Raw genomic sequence first — 14,973 nt, forward strand, 5'->3', positions numbered from 1 at the left:
CACTACGTTTTCTCCCATACGGGAGCACATACGGCAGGGGGGAGCTAAAAGCTCGCGCTCCCGTATGTTACCGTATGCGCTCCCGTATGTCATTCATTTCAATGAGCCGACCGGAGTGAAACGTTCGGTCCGGTCGGCTGATTTTTGCGCCGTATTCGCTTTTACAACCGGACCTAAAACCGTGGTTGACCACAGTTTTAGGTCCGGTTGTAAAAGCGCATACGGCGCAAAAATGAGCCGACCGGACCGAACGTTTCACTCCGGTCGGCTCATTGAAATGAATGACATACGGGAGCGCATACGGTGACATACGGGAGCGCGAGCTTTTAGCTCCCCCCTGCCGTATGCGCTCCCGTATGGGAGAAAACGTAGTGTGAACCCAGCCTTACATTGTACTGATCCTGAGTTATATCCTGTATTATACTCCAGAGCTGTACTCACTATTCTGCTGGTGAGGTCACTGTGTACATACATTACATTACTTATCCTGTACTGATCCTGAGTTATATCCTGTATTATACTCCAGAGCTGTACTCACTATTCTGCTGGTGGGGTCACTGTGTACATACATTACATTACTTATCCTGTACTGATCCTGGGTTATATACTGTATTATACTCCAGAGCTGTACTCACTATTCTGCTGGTGGGGTCACTGTGTACATACATTACATTACTTATCCTGTACTGATCCTGAGTTATATCCTGTATTATACTCCAGAGCTGCACTCACTATTCTGCTAGTGGGGTCACTGTGTACATTACATTACATTACTTATCCTGTACTGATCCTGAGTTATATCCTGTATTACACTCCAGAGCTGCACTCAGTATTCTGCTGGTGGGGTCACTGTGTACATACATTACATTACTTATCCTGTACTGATCCTGAGTTATATCCTGTATTATACTCCAGAACTGCACTCACTATTCTGCTAGTGGGGTCACTGTATACATACATTACATTACTGATCCTGAGTTATATCCTGTATTATACTCCAGAGCTGCCCTCACTATTCTGCTAGTGGGGTCACTGTGTACATACATTACATTACTGATCCAGAGTTATATCATGTATTATACTCCAGAGCTGTACTCACTATTCTGCTGGTGCAGACCACTGCTCTACACCCTCTGTAGCTAGACCCTAAGTCTTATTGTGTTAATACTTTGCTAATGTCACAGTTTGTTTAATTATGCCTTTATATTATAAATGCAGTAAAAGGGGTACTCCAGAGGAAAAACAAGATCAACTAGTGCCAGAAAGTTAAACAGATTAGTAAATGAATTCTGTTTAAAAATCTTAAACCTTCCAGTACTTATCAGCTGCTGTATGTTCCACAGGAAGTTGTGTAGTTCTTTCGAGTCTGACCACAGTGCTCTCTGCTGACACCTCTGTCCGTGTCTCCGGAGCAGGAGAGGTTTACTACTGGATTTTCTCCTGCTCTGGACAGTTCCTGATATGGACAGAGGAGTCAGCAGAGAGCACTGTGGTCAGACTGGAAAGAACTATACAACTTCCTGTGGAGCATACAGCAGCTGATAAGTACTGGAAGGATTAAAAATTTTAAACAGAAGTAGTTTAGAAATCTGTATAACTTTCTGGCACCAGTTGATTTGGAAACCTTCTCTTTTCCCTCTGGAGTACCCCTTTAACCAAACAAGATGTCTCTTGCATTAAACACGTCTGTATCTCCTTGTCCTTTGTAGATCAAACCAGTTGCATTTGCCGTCCGGACGAATGTTGGCTACAGCGCAAATCATGATGATGAGGTTCCAGTTCCGGGAATGGCTGTTTCATTTGAGGCTAAAGATTTTTTGCACGTCAAAGAGGTGAGAACATAGCGGAATACTAATATCTGCTGATGTCGGCATTGGTGGAATCTTCTCTCTTTATGTGAATAAAATATTGAACTCAGATTTTATTTATTTAGTATATTAATGTTCGTCAACGCCCTGTTCGCAGTTTTTCTTCCATGGGTAATGCAGCTGATGTAGCCTTCATCATTACCCGCCACCTTTTTCTGTATATACACTATCATAGGGGGAGATATATCAAAACCTGTCCAGAGGAAAAGTTGACCAGTTGCCCATAGCAACCAATCAGATCGCTTCTTTCATTTTGCAGAGGCCTTGTTAAAAATGAAAGTAGTGATCTGATTGGTTGCTATGGGCAACTCAGCAACTTTTCCTCTGGACAGGTTTTGATAAATCTCCCTCTATATCTGTGGTCTTCAACCTGTGAACCTTCAGATGTTACAAAACTACAACTCCCAGCATGCCCGGACAGCCAACGGCTGTCCGGGCATGCTGGGAGTTGTAGTTTTGTAACATCTGGAGGTTCATAGGTTGGAGACCACTGCACTATATTGTTGTGTTACTATCTCAGTTTTTATACAGAAATTAGCATTTTTTTCTACATTCCATTTATACCAATCTAAAAGCCTTTAACATTATTTGATGTTCTCATCTACTGTCATCCCTGCCCCTTTTGTAGGAAAGATCAGGCATGGAAAACAAGCTTAGGCCTATTAATATGACATTTTTGCCACATGTTGCTAATGTATGTTGGCAACTTGTCGATATACGTATGACGTGTGCTGCAGCAAACTCATTGTGGGCCTATAGAGTGTAACGGATCAAGCAGGTCACTATGTACACTCACTGGCCACTTTATTAGGTACACCTTGCTAGTACCAGGTCGTACCACCTTTTGCTGTCGTTCTTCATGACATACGTTCTACAAGGTGCTAGAAACAATCCTCAGAGATTTTGCTCCATTTGGATGAGATGACATCACACAGTTCATCCATATGGACACGATGACATCACACAGTTCCTCCATATAGACATGATGACATCACACAGTTCCTCCATATAGACATGATGACATCACACAGTTCCTCCATATGGACATGATGACATCATACAGTTCCTCTATATGGACATGATGACATCACACAGTTCCTCTATATGGACATGATGACATCACACAGTTCCTTCATATGGACATGATGACATCACACAGTTCTCTATATGGACATGATGACATCACACAGTTCATTCATATGGACATGATGACATCACTCACTTCATTCATATGGACATGATGACATCACACAGTTCTCTATATGGACATGATGACATCACACAGTTCATTCATATGGACATGATGACATCACACACTTCATTCATATGGACATGATGACATCACATAGTTCTCTATATGGACATGATGACATCACACAGTTCTCTATATGGACATGATGAAGAGAAGGGTAAGGGGGGCTCAGCCTAATCAACAAAGCTGGGTGCTACTCAGTGATAAAGAACAACATGAATTCAAGAAAAAAACAACACTGAAACATAGTAGCACACCAATAAATGTTCTACTACAAATATCAATATACTTGCATGTAGAATTTCCTATAGTGGGAAACAAGCGTCTCAGACTGGAGAGAGGAGAGGTAAAGCCATGAGCAGTAGGACGGGGTCACCAAGAACCCCACGCGTTCCGTTGCCAAACTGGCAACTTACTCAGGGGTGTTTAGCACCCCTGAGGAAGTTGCCAGTTTGACAACGGAACGCGTGGGGTTCTTGGTGACCCCGTCCTACTGCTCATGGCTTTACCTCTCCTCTCTCCAGTCTGAGACGCTTGTTTCCCACTATAGGAAATTCTACATGCAAGTATATTGATATTTGTAGTAGAACATTTATTGGTGTGCTACTATGTTTCAGTGTTGTTTTTTCTTGAATCCATATGGACATGATGACATTACACAGTTCCTCTATATAGACATGATGACACCACACAGTTCCTCTATATGGACATGATGACATCACACAGTTCCTCTATATAGACATGATGACATCACACAGTTCCTCTATATAGACATGATGACACCACACAGTTCCTCTATATGGACATGATGACATCGCACAGTTCCTCCATATGGACATGATGACATCACACAGTTCCTCCATATGGACATGATGACATCACACAGTTCCTCCATATGGACATGATGACATCACACAGTTCCTCCATATGGACATGATGACATCACACAGTTCCTCCATATGGACATGATGACATCACACAGTTCCTCTATATAGACATGATGACACCACACAGTTCCTCTATATGGACATGATGACACCACACAGTTCCTCTATATAGACATGATGACACCACACAGTTCCTCCATATGGACATGATGACATCACACAGTTCCTCTATATAGACATAATGACACCACACAGTTCCTCCATATGGACATGTGCCTGCTTAGCCCATAGATAGTACATTCAGGAAATGGACCGCACTGTACCTTTAAGTAGACGTTCAGGCATCCTCATGTACCAGGGTGTACCTTGGTGCATCTCCTAACTCTGCACCTTCCATAGTTTCAAAATGTGTCCGGAATTGTATTTGTGAATATGCGATGCTAATACAAATTTGTGCATTTAATATATTTGGGAAAATATATTTCATTTTTAATGTTTTGCCATTTCAGAAATTTAACAATGACTGGTGGATAGGTCGGCTGGTAAAAGAAGGCTGTGAAATAGGATTTATCCCTAGTCCAGTGAAGCTCGAAAATATGAGGCTTCAACATGAGCAAAAGGCGAAACAGGGGAAATTCTACACAAGGTAAGAACAAGTAGTCTGTTTAGTTTATTAGTCACTGTCAGGAGTGGGCCTCCTAGCAAAATATTAACTCACTTTTTGATAGCTAGTCTGGCCTCTCCTGTAGCTTAAAGGGCTACTCCAGTGAACTAAACCCATAGACCATCCTTTCCATTTCATCAATTTAATTGTCTAAATATTATTCATTAACTATAAAAAGCAGTTTCCCCTTTTTGGTTGTCACTTACATGGATGAAGTGAGGGAATGTCATCATCCAGCCATCTACTTTGTCTCTGAATCCCTCCCTGAAAGCAGCCCCCACCCTCCTGAGAGACACAGACCATGTGGTTTCGGCCCAGCACTGATGAGTCATGGGAGGTTTGTGCAGCCTTAGCCAATCAGACAGTAAACCTCTCTCTGCTGCTCAGAGTAGTAGGGTGGGGGCTGCTCTTAGAGAGTGAGCTGGCTTGGAGAGCTGCAATGATTGCTGGGAGATGTAGGCAAGGGCAGGGAAGCTATGACAAAGAATATCAAGCAGCCGCAGCCAGAGAAGACAACAAGGGGCCACAGGAGCCATGCATATCAGGCAGAATGGTTTACAGGGAACATATCCAGGATAGCAGAAGCTGATCCAGCAATTGGGTAAAAAGTTGCAGCTTTATTGAGGTCCAAATCCGACATACAAACTTCACACGGTAAAACCGACACCCTCCCTTGTCATACGCGTTTCAAGCGCATGCGCGCGCTTCCTCAGTGACCTATCATATCCAGGATGTGTGGTGGCTTTGGAGCTTTTTTTTATATATTTACTTCCCTGGAGTACCCCTTTAATTTTCATTGCCTATAAGACATAAATATGTTGCACACTTTTTTGCATCTATATGTTTTTTATGTAAAACATTTTCAATAAAGATTTATACGTTTATACTTAAGGTGGTGTTATAACTCCAATTTCTCTGTATACATTCATTTATGGAGTTCCCCTGTCCTTGACAGGATTAGTACACACTCCCCTATGGGTGCCATTGGGGCACATGGGAGTGTATGGTGTATTTTTTTAGGACTTTGGTATTCAATATGTTGCACTATGTAGGCACTAAGGATCGTGGGCAAATTCCTGTCAAGGGTTATAAAAAAAAGGATGTATGTCTTCAATGTATGTCTAAATGTATTTAAACATGATTAAAAAGGTAGGAAAAAAGGGTTACATAAAACGTAAATAAAACCTCAATGCATTCCGAACCATTAACAGTTTTTTTTGCCTTGAATAAATACTGTTAAGGGTTTGAAACGCGTTGGAGTTTCATTTGTGTATGTTTAAATACATTTTGGACTTTTCATTCTTTGGCAGCTTGAGACATTCTTCTCTTTTCTTTATGGTTGGGCTCTGTAGGAACTGTAGGTTACCTAGCCGCATAGGCATAGGTAACCCTGACTGCAGGGGACTTAAGGGTTAAAAGCAAGAACGCAGCTAGTATCCCTCCCACTCTAGTTTCCTGGGTGGGGTTTGGTTAGGGACGCCCATAGGATATAGGAATCTGTTTCACCGGATGCTCCCCCTCTTGTTCCCCAGCATCTCGAGGTCTTGCCCTCCCTCCCTGGTTTGTATTTTCTGTATTAATGTTTGTATTGTTCTCTGGCCGGGCGTCCTGTTGTGGGACGGTTGTTTTTTTTTACCCCTTTTATAAAAATAAAAAAAATAATAATAATTTGTTTGTTATATATAAAAAAAAATTACAAAAAATAAATAAATATATATATATCACACAAGAAAAACGTCCGGTGCATTGCCGTGGAATGAGATTTGCCATAGAATGAGATGGTCCGCCTACATCACATCCTATTGGCTCTCTCTTGTCACGTGACATATTTAAACGTCACGCATCGATGCGCACAGCAGTGTCAGTTTGGCTATCACAGGGAGAGGATCTCCTCACCCTGTGATAGCTGAAGCTGTACGGAGCTCTCATGGCCTCTGTGGCCCGACAGAAGTTCACACATGTACGCAGCTCATACGGCTGCCTCATATACATTTACTCTATTATTACATGTACTGTTGATCCACAGCACTATCGGGATCCCTATGCCCGATGGCGCTGTCATCAGTGTGCGTCCCCGCGAGCGCCCCACGCCCGCAGCTGTACTCCCCGTCCCCCGCAGCTGTACTCCCCGTCCCCCGCAGCTCTACTCCCCGTCCCCCGCAGCTGTACTCCCCGTCCCCCGCAGCTCTACTCCCCGTCCCCCGTAGCTGTACTCCCCGTCGCCCGTAGCTCTACTCCCCGTCCCCCGTAGGTCTACTCCCCGTCCCGTTAACGCTCAGGGAGCGATCCACAGCGCTATGTGGATTCCAATGCCCGATGCCGCTGTCATCAGTGTGCGTCCCCGCGAGCGCCCCACGCCCGCAGCTGTACTCCCCGTTCCGTTAACGCTCAGGGAGCGGGGAACAGAAAGTAGAGCATCGGGCGCAGGTAAAGTAGTACTGCGCATGCGCAGCACTACGCGAATAACTTAACCTGCGCCCGATGCTCTACTTTCTGTTCCCCGCTCCCTGAGCGTTAACGGGACGGGGAGTACGGCTGCGGGCGTGGGGCGCTCGCGGGGACGCACACTGATGACAGCGCCATCGGGCATCGGGATCCCGATAGCGCTGTGGATGAACAGTAAATGTATATGAGGCAGCCGTATGAGCTGCGTACATGTGTGAACTTCTGTCGGGCCACAGAGGCCATGAGAGCTCCGTGCAGCTTCAGCTATCACAGGGAGAGGAGATAGGAGATCCTCTCCCTGTGATAGCCAAACTGACACTGCTGTGCGCATCGATGCGTGACGTTTAAATATGTCACTTGACAAGAGTGAGCCAATAGGATGTGATGGAGGTGGACCATCTCATTCTATGGCAAATCTCATTCCACGGCAATGCACAGGCACTCAGGAAGATGCAGGTAAAACTTGTCAATGGCTTTATTCACACGCTTAAGGCAGGACACAATCTGACGCGTTTCGCACGCTCAGGTGCTTAGTCGTAGATAGTCTTATCTACCACTAAGCACCTGAGCGTGCGAAACACGTCAGCTTGTGTCCTGCCTTAAGCGTGTGAATAAAGTCATTGACAAGTTTTACCTGCATCTTCCCGAGTGCCGGACGTCCGCAGCGGTACCGGTGTCCGCAGCACGAGATCGTGCAGCAAACGCGAGAGTGGTGAGCAGCCTTACCTTGTCTGCACCATATATATATATATATATATATATATATATAAATTAATTTGTCAGTGATTTTATGACCCTTGGCCTCGGGGAGGTTGGTTTCACCGCTGGTCGTGGTGCTGATTTTTTGCAGTCACAGGTGCCGTGAAGGATAACTTGCATGCACGCTGTGGAGACGGCGGGGCATACAGCTTCGGCTGAAGCAGTACTTCGGCAAGTTGCTCAGTCATGGTTACTGCTATGCAGTGTTATATTTATTACAGTTTTGTTTTATATATTTAATAAATGAGCTGTGACCACCACCCAGACCACTTAAAAGGTTACTTATGTGTCAGTGTCGTTATTTCAGAGTGGGAGAAGGTGTAGTGATAGATCCGGAAAAAGGTTTGTCCCAGCAGTCATAGACAATTGGCGGGGGCATTCTTGGTGTACAGTATTCATACTTTTCTAGGAAGAATAACCAAGGAATGGCACAAAACAGAGATCTAAGAAAAGGGGCTCACCCAAAGTCATTACTAAGACCGACATGTCAGGATGATAATAGAGATAAAATAGATATATGGATAAATAGATGACAGATAGTTAGAGAGAGATAAATAGATAGATAGATATGAGAGAGAGATAGATAGATAGATAGATATGAGATAGATAGAAACATAGATATGTGAGATAGATAGATAGATAGATAGATATGCGATAGATAGATAGATATGAGATAGATGATAGATAGATATATAGATAGATAGATAGATAGATATGAGATAGATATGAGATAGATAGATAGATATGAGATAGATAGATAGATAGATATGAGATAGATAGATATGAGATAGATAGATAGATAGATATGAGATAGATAGATAGGAGATAAATAGATAGCTAGATATGAGATAGATAAATAGATAGATAGATATGAGAGAGAGATAGATATAAGATAGATAGATAGATAGATATGAGAGAGATAGATAGATATGAGATAGATAGATAGATAGATAGATACATAGATAGATATGAGATATATAGATATGACATAGATAGATTCATTATATACATGCATATTCTCCAGTTTATACAGTGACACCTACCATCACCCTCTCCAATCATTCACAAACACCTATCAAGATACTTTTCTCCCCCATACTTTTCCCTCTCTCCCATATACACCGATCATTATATACAGATTCTCCAGTTTATACAGGAACACCTATCACCCTCTTTAATTATTCATTATATATATACATACCCTCAAGTTTATACAAACACCCATCATCACCCTCTTTAATCATTCATAAACACCACTATCATCATTACATATTCACAGACAAAACCATACAACACATTTCCATCACACTCAAGACCTTGAGAACCAGTCACCCCCATTTATCTTTACAAATTTTCTGTTTAATCAGGGTATACAGGAGATTATACCCAGACTGAAGTTCTCGGTCACCACACCAGATTGAGTACATCTCACACTTCCTTAATCTTTTTCAATAGATAGATAGATATAAGATAGATAGATAGATATGTGATAGATAGATATTAGATAGATAGATATGAGATATATATATATATATATATATATATATATATATATAGATAGATAGATATGAGATAGATAGATATGTGATAGATAGATAGATTTGAGATAGATATGAGATAGATATGAGATAGATATGAGATAGATAGATATGAGATAGATAGATAGATAGATATGACATAGATGATAGATAGATAGGTAGATAGATAGATATGACATAGATGATAGATAGATAGATAGATAGATAGATAGATAGATAGATTATGGATATGAAAACTAACCATGTGTAACATCTATTCTACTCGAAAATGACAAAGAAGGAGCGCTCCATGGTGTAATATCGCCAAATCAATGTAAGACACTAGGTGGAAAATAGCGCTTACCAAAACAAGTTGTGCATGGGCCAGCACAGCTTGGGTGAGAGTATGTGACAATGGTCCACTGCTGCCGTTCCACCAGTGTAGCAATGCAAAACAAAAACCTCCAAGGAATGTGGAGTTCAGACGCTGAAGGACCAGACAGGGTAGAGACGATAAAACATTTATTCCCAGTATGCAACGCGTTTCGAGCATGTGCGCTTCATCAGGCATATGGACAAGGGAACAGGAAGTACTTTTATACATACCAAACACAGAAGATTAACCCCTCATTGTCAGAACAGTAACTCCCCCATTGGACGATTGTTCCAACAATGAGGGGTTAATCTTCTGTGTTTGGTATGTATAAAAGAACTTCCTGTTCCCTTGTCCATATGCCTGATGAAGCGCACATACGCGAAACGCATTGCATACTGGGAATAAATGTTTTATCGTCTCTACCCTGTCTGGTCCTTCAGCACCTGAACTCCACGTTCCTTGGAGGTTTTTGTTTTGCATTTATTCTACTCGGTTTTCTCGATTCCATGTATATTTTCCTTTATCTTGTTGTAGTTGACATTTCTTACCCTTATAGGCCCCATGTACGTTCTTTGGTTCATAAAATAAATAATATTTTCCCAAAGTCATCTCTTTTCCCATAAATAAAAGTCTTGGTGTTGTAGGGAAGTTCAGAGACCCCTGTTAGGGTCAGATTATTTTTGGCTCCTTTGATACTTGCTCTTTGGCGGGGGTTTAAAGGGCCAGACAGTTCCTTATGTTTCATTCACATATCAAGAGACTGCAGAGTATAAAGTATTATCCTGCAGGAAATAAACTCTGCTATGTGGCGGTACTTGGGCACTTCATGATTTATAGGTTGGGGTGGGGAGGGGAGGCTAACAAATATTTGATTTAGCATTTCATTAGTTTCGGGAAGATTTGTTTCAATATACAGTAAATGCAGGTTACAGGAAGTGACATCACTGCATCTGTTTTTGTGTCATAGTAAAATCGGGGGAAACTCTTCTTCCAGTTTGGGCGATGTGGTATCTAGCTCTAGAAGATCAACTCCACCATCATCTGGTAAGTTACCTTTGGCATTCTCAACAATCCCCGACATGGCTGACTCTAGATCTGGACCTTAAAGGGGTACTCCACTGGCCAGCGTTCGGAACTAAATGTTCCGAACACTGTTTTCGCGTTGCGGGGGTCGACCACGCCCATTATGATGTCATGGCCACGCCCCCTCAATGTAAGTCAATGGGAGGGGGTGTGAAGGCCTCTCATTGACTTGCATTGAGGGGCGGGGTCATGACACCACGAGGGGCGAGGTCGACCCCCCCGCAGCGTGAAAACAGCATTGGGGACATTTATGTGGTGAGCCACGGGGGTGTGAAGGACAGGTGTATGAGGCAGAAGTTGTAGCCCAGGGGAAGATGGTGTTAACCCCTAAATGTTCATGACACCAGGGTGTGGTTTTCCTAAGTAACCACCCAACTGTAGCTCCGCTATCCCAAGGTTAGGCAGGGCAATAATAGTCCAAAACCAGGTTAGGGTTAAAGGTAGGTTTACTGAGGTAGACAGATAGAAATAGTCTTTACAGCTAGGCCAGGAGCTCAGAGAGGTGAACAGTAACACAGAAGGACCTTGCAGCTTGCTGGGACTTGTAGTGACTTTGATAGACTGTAGGGCAGCCATGCTGACTATAACAGACTTGACTATAGACTTGACTTGACTGTAGGTAGTGACAGCAGACATAGAGGACTTGACTTACTGACATGTGGCTGTAGGTGGCTTGAGGCCTCCAGATGTGCCGGACGCATGAGACGTCTGGTCTTTACTGTACCTCAGGATCTAAGAGAGAGATCGTAATGGCTGCCTTTCATATAAAGGGGGGCTGAGCCAGAAGCCCATAGGTCAAGCTGCAGGTCACCTGGTTAGCTGGTGCTCTCTGGGTAACAAACACATCATGTGAACACATTATCATGTGACTAACTCAAAGGTCCTTAAAGATCCTTTATACATAACACACATAACACTATACATAATATATATATATATATATATATATATATATATATATATATATATATATATTACTATGGGGAATACACTGCAGGAGAGCCCCTGGGACACAGAGGGACTCAACCTGACAGGGCCTAGGTACTGTACGGGACTACATGTCCCCTTACTGGGACATCACATTTAGTTCTGAATGCTGGCCAGTGGAGTACCCCTTTCATATGCTACTTCTTCAGCATTAGAATAGTTCAACAATGTATAGACCATTCATCTAACCTGATGCTGACATGCTGGAGAGGAGTCCCCACTGCACCCTGATGTGCATTACAACTTCTTCTTGAGTATGAAGAAGCCGAAACGCACGACGGGGTGCAGTGGGGACTTTTTTTTCCAGCCCCAGCATGTGTGTAGGCATTTAATTTTTTTGCATGTCGAAATTCTGCCTTATTTAACATAATAGATTACTGCATTCTTTTTTTATTTTACTTTTTTAAAGGGGTATTCATCTTCTAACACAAATATATATATAATATACATTTATTTATTTATTTATTTATTTAAACAAAACATTCATTAGATGTTTTCCAACTGTGTAAGGTCAAAATTTAGTTTTGCTAGCTGCTTTGGAAGCATATGCCTGCGGGTGGCGCTGTTTTCACGCCTGTAGCCATATAAGCTGCTGTAGGGTCTTGCTATTTGCATTGAAATCAATTTTGTATTGTGCCCTTACACAGGCATGACCCATAAATGCACAGATATTCCTTTAAATGGGTTTTCCAGAAGTCAAACATTGATGGTCTATCCTTAGGATATCTCCTGACCACCAGGACTCATCCGATCAGCAGAATAAATGCCTCTTCATTGTTTACACAGACAATGAAATGTTTCTGGTACTGAAGTTCAGTCCCATTTGGCATCAGACGCAGCTGCTTGTTTGTACCTGTGCTGGAGGCCATGGTCCCTTTATCCTGCTGACCCTGAGGCCCTAAGGGTTGCCCCACCATGGATCAAACATCAAAGACCTATCCTAAGAACATTCCATCAAATCTTTGACCCCATAGAAGCCCTTTAGTAACTTTTGTCCTTTGTTTCTTTGCTCTTTGATTTACGCTTCCTTTCCAGATGATATGATGTGTGACTGCTCTCTGATAACTGTACATAATTTGTCTGTATATAGCCATAGACTTAGATGCCACTGGCTTAGAGGCAGAAGAGATTGAAATTCCAGCAAATCATCGCTCCCCTAAACCCAGTGTAAACAGTGTAACGTCTCCCCACATGAAAGAGAAAAGAATGCCTTTTTTTAAGAAGGTAACCACCCGCTCCAGCCTGACGCACGCCATCTGTACAGCTGCTACGCGCCACATTTCAAGTCCTGTTTAACGTCTCTGTCTCTCAAAATGTCAATAACATGCATGCTTTGTTGTTCTCTGTTTCCTTTTCATGCTGCTTGTAGCTAAACAGAAGCAAAAATCGGTAAGTCTCTAGTATAAGTCTTTAGGTCTCTAGTATAAGTCTCTAGTATAAGTCTTTAGGTCTCTAGTATAAGTCTCTAGGTCTCTAGTATAAGTCTCCAGGTCTCTAATATAAGTCTCCAGGTCTCTAGTATAAGTCTCCAGGTCTCTAGTATAAGTCTCCAGGTCTCTAGTATAAGTCTCCAGGTCTCTAGTATAAGTCTCTAGGTCTCTAGTATAAGTCTTTAGGTCTCTAGTATAAGTCTCTAGGTCTCTAGTATAAGTCTTTAGGTCTGTAGTATAAGTCTCTAGGTCTCTGGTATAAGTCTCTATGTCTCTAGTATAAGCCTCTATGTCTCTAGTATAAGCCTCTAAGTCTCTAGTATAAGTCTCTAGGTCTCTGGTATAAGTCTCTAGGACTCTGGTATAAGCCTCTAGGTCTCTAGTATAAGTCTCTAGGACTCTGGTATAAGTCTTTAGGTCTCTGGTATAAGTCTCTAGGTCTCTGGTATAAGTCTCTAGGTCTCTGGTATAAGTCTCTAGGTATCTGGTATAAGTCTCTAGGACTCTGGTATAAGTCTCTAGGACTCTGGTATAATTCTCTAGGTCTCTAGTATAAGCCTCTAGGTCTCTAGTAAAAGTCTCTAGGTCTCTAGTATAAGTCTCTAGGTCTTTAGTATAATTCATATAGAGTCCATGACATCATCATGAAGAGTCTGTGTATCACCAAGGTTTGGTAGACTGGTCAACAGTGATATCATACGGCCTTGTTGACTACTTAAACGTTATCCTCAAGTCCAATGTCACTGGGCTCTTTAACTATTTCAGCTCTACTGAAATCAGTGCAGACCCACAACATAGCTTAGAAATAAAAAAAATCTGTTAGGGTGGATCTAGGGTGGTCATAGAGTAACATCTAAAATCTCTGGGGATCTAGGATGGTTATGGGTTTACATATAAATCTCTGGGGATCTAGGATGGTTATGGGTTTACATATAAATCTCTGGGGATCTAGGATGGTTATGGGTTTACATATAAAATCTCTGGGGATCTAGGATGATTATGGGTTTACATATAAATCTCTGGGGATCTAGGATGATTATGGGTTTACATATAAATCTCTGGGGATCTAGGATGGTTATGGGTTTACATATAAATCTCTGGGGATCTAGGATGGTTTTGGGTTTACATATAAAATCTCTGGGGATCTAGGATGATTATGGGTTTACATATAAATCTCTGGGGATCTAGGATGGTTATGGGTTTACATATAAAATCTCTGGGGATCTAGGATGGTTATGGGTTTACATATAAAATCTCTCGGGATCTAGGATGGTTATGGGTTTACATATAAATCTCTGGGGATCTAGGATGGTTATGGGTTTACATATAAATCTCTGGGGATCTAGGATGGTTATGGGTTTACATATAAATCTCTGGGGATCTAGGATGGTTATGGGTTTACATATAAATCTCTGGGGATCTAGGATGGTTATGGGTTTACATTTAAATCTCTGGGGATCTAGGATGGTTATGGGTTTACATATAAATCTCTGGGGATCTAGGATGATTATGGGTTTACATATAAATCTCTGGGGATCTAGGATGGTTATGGGTTTACATATAAAATCTCTGGGGATCTAGGATGATTATGGGTTTACATATAAATCTCTGGGGATCTAGGATGGTTATGGGTTTACATTTAAATCTCTGGGGATCTAGGATGGTTATGGGTTTACATATAAATCTCGGGGGATCTAGGATGGTT

General features: G+C 42.1%; 1 protein-coding gene across 9 annotated transcripts in view; it reads left to right on the forward strand.

Annotated features, from left to right (window-relative positions):
• Positions 1–14,973, forward strand: part of CACNB2 (calcium voltage-gated channel auxiliary subunit beta 2) — a 324,896-nt gene that overhangs the window by 267,601 nt on the left and 42,322 nt on the right. For 7 of the 9 annotated variants that reach the window (XM_056519211.1, XM_056519212.1, XM_056519217.1 and 4 more), the window contains 4 exons: positions 1,710–1,832; positions 4,517–4,653; positions 10,736–10,812; positions 12,929–13,062. In XM_056519211.1, coding sequence (XP_056375186.1) covers positions 1,710–1,832; positions 4,517–4,653; positions 10,736–10,812; positions 12,929–13,062 — 471 coding nt within the window. Of the gene's footprint in view, positions 1–1,709; positions 1,833–4,516; positions 4,654–10,735; positions 10,813–12,928; positions 13,063–13,207; positions 13,228–14,973 lie in introns of all 9 variants that reach the window. The other 2 variants (XM_056519216.1, XM_056519219.1) reach the window with 1 other exon arrangement.

This window comes from Hyla sarda, chromosome 5 (genome assembly GCF_029499605.1).
Source record: "Hyla sarda isolate aHylSar1 chromosome 5, aHylSar1.hap1, whole genome shotgun sequence".
NCBI lineage: Eukaryota > Metazoa > Chordata > Amphibia > Anura > Hylidae > Hyla > Hyla sarda.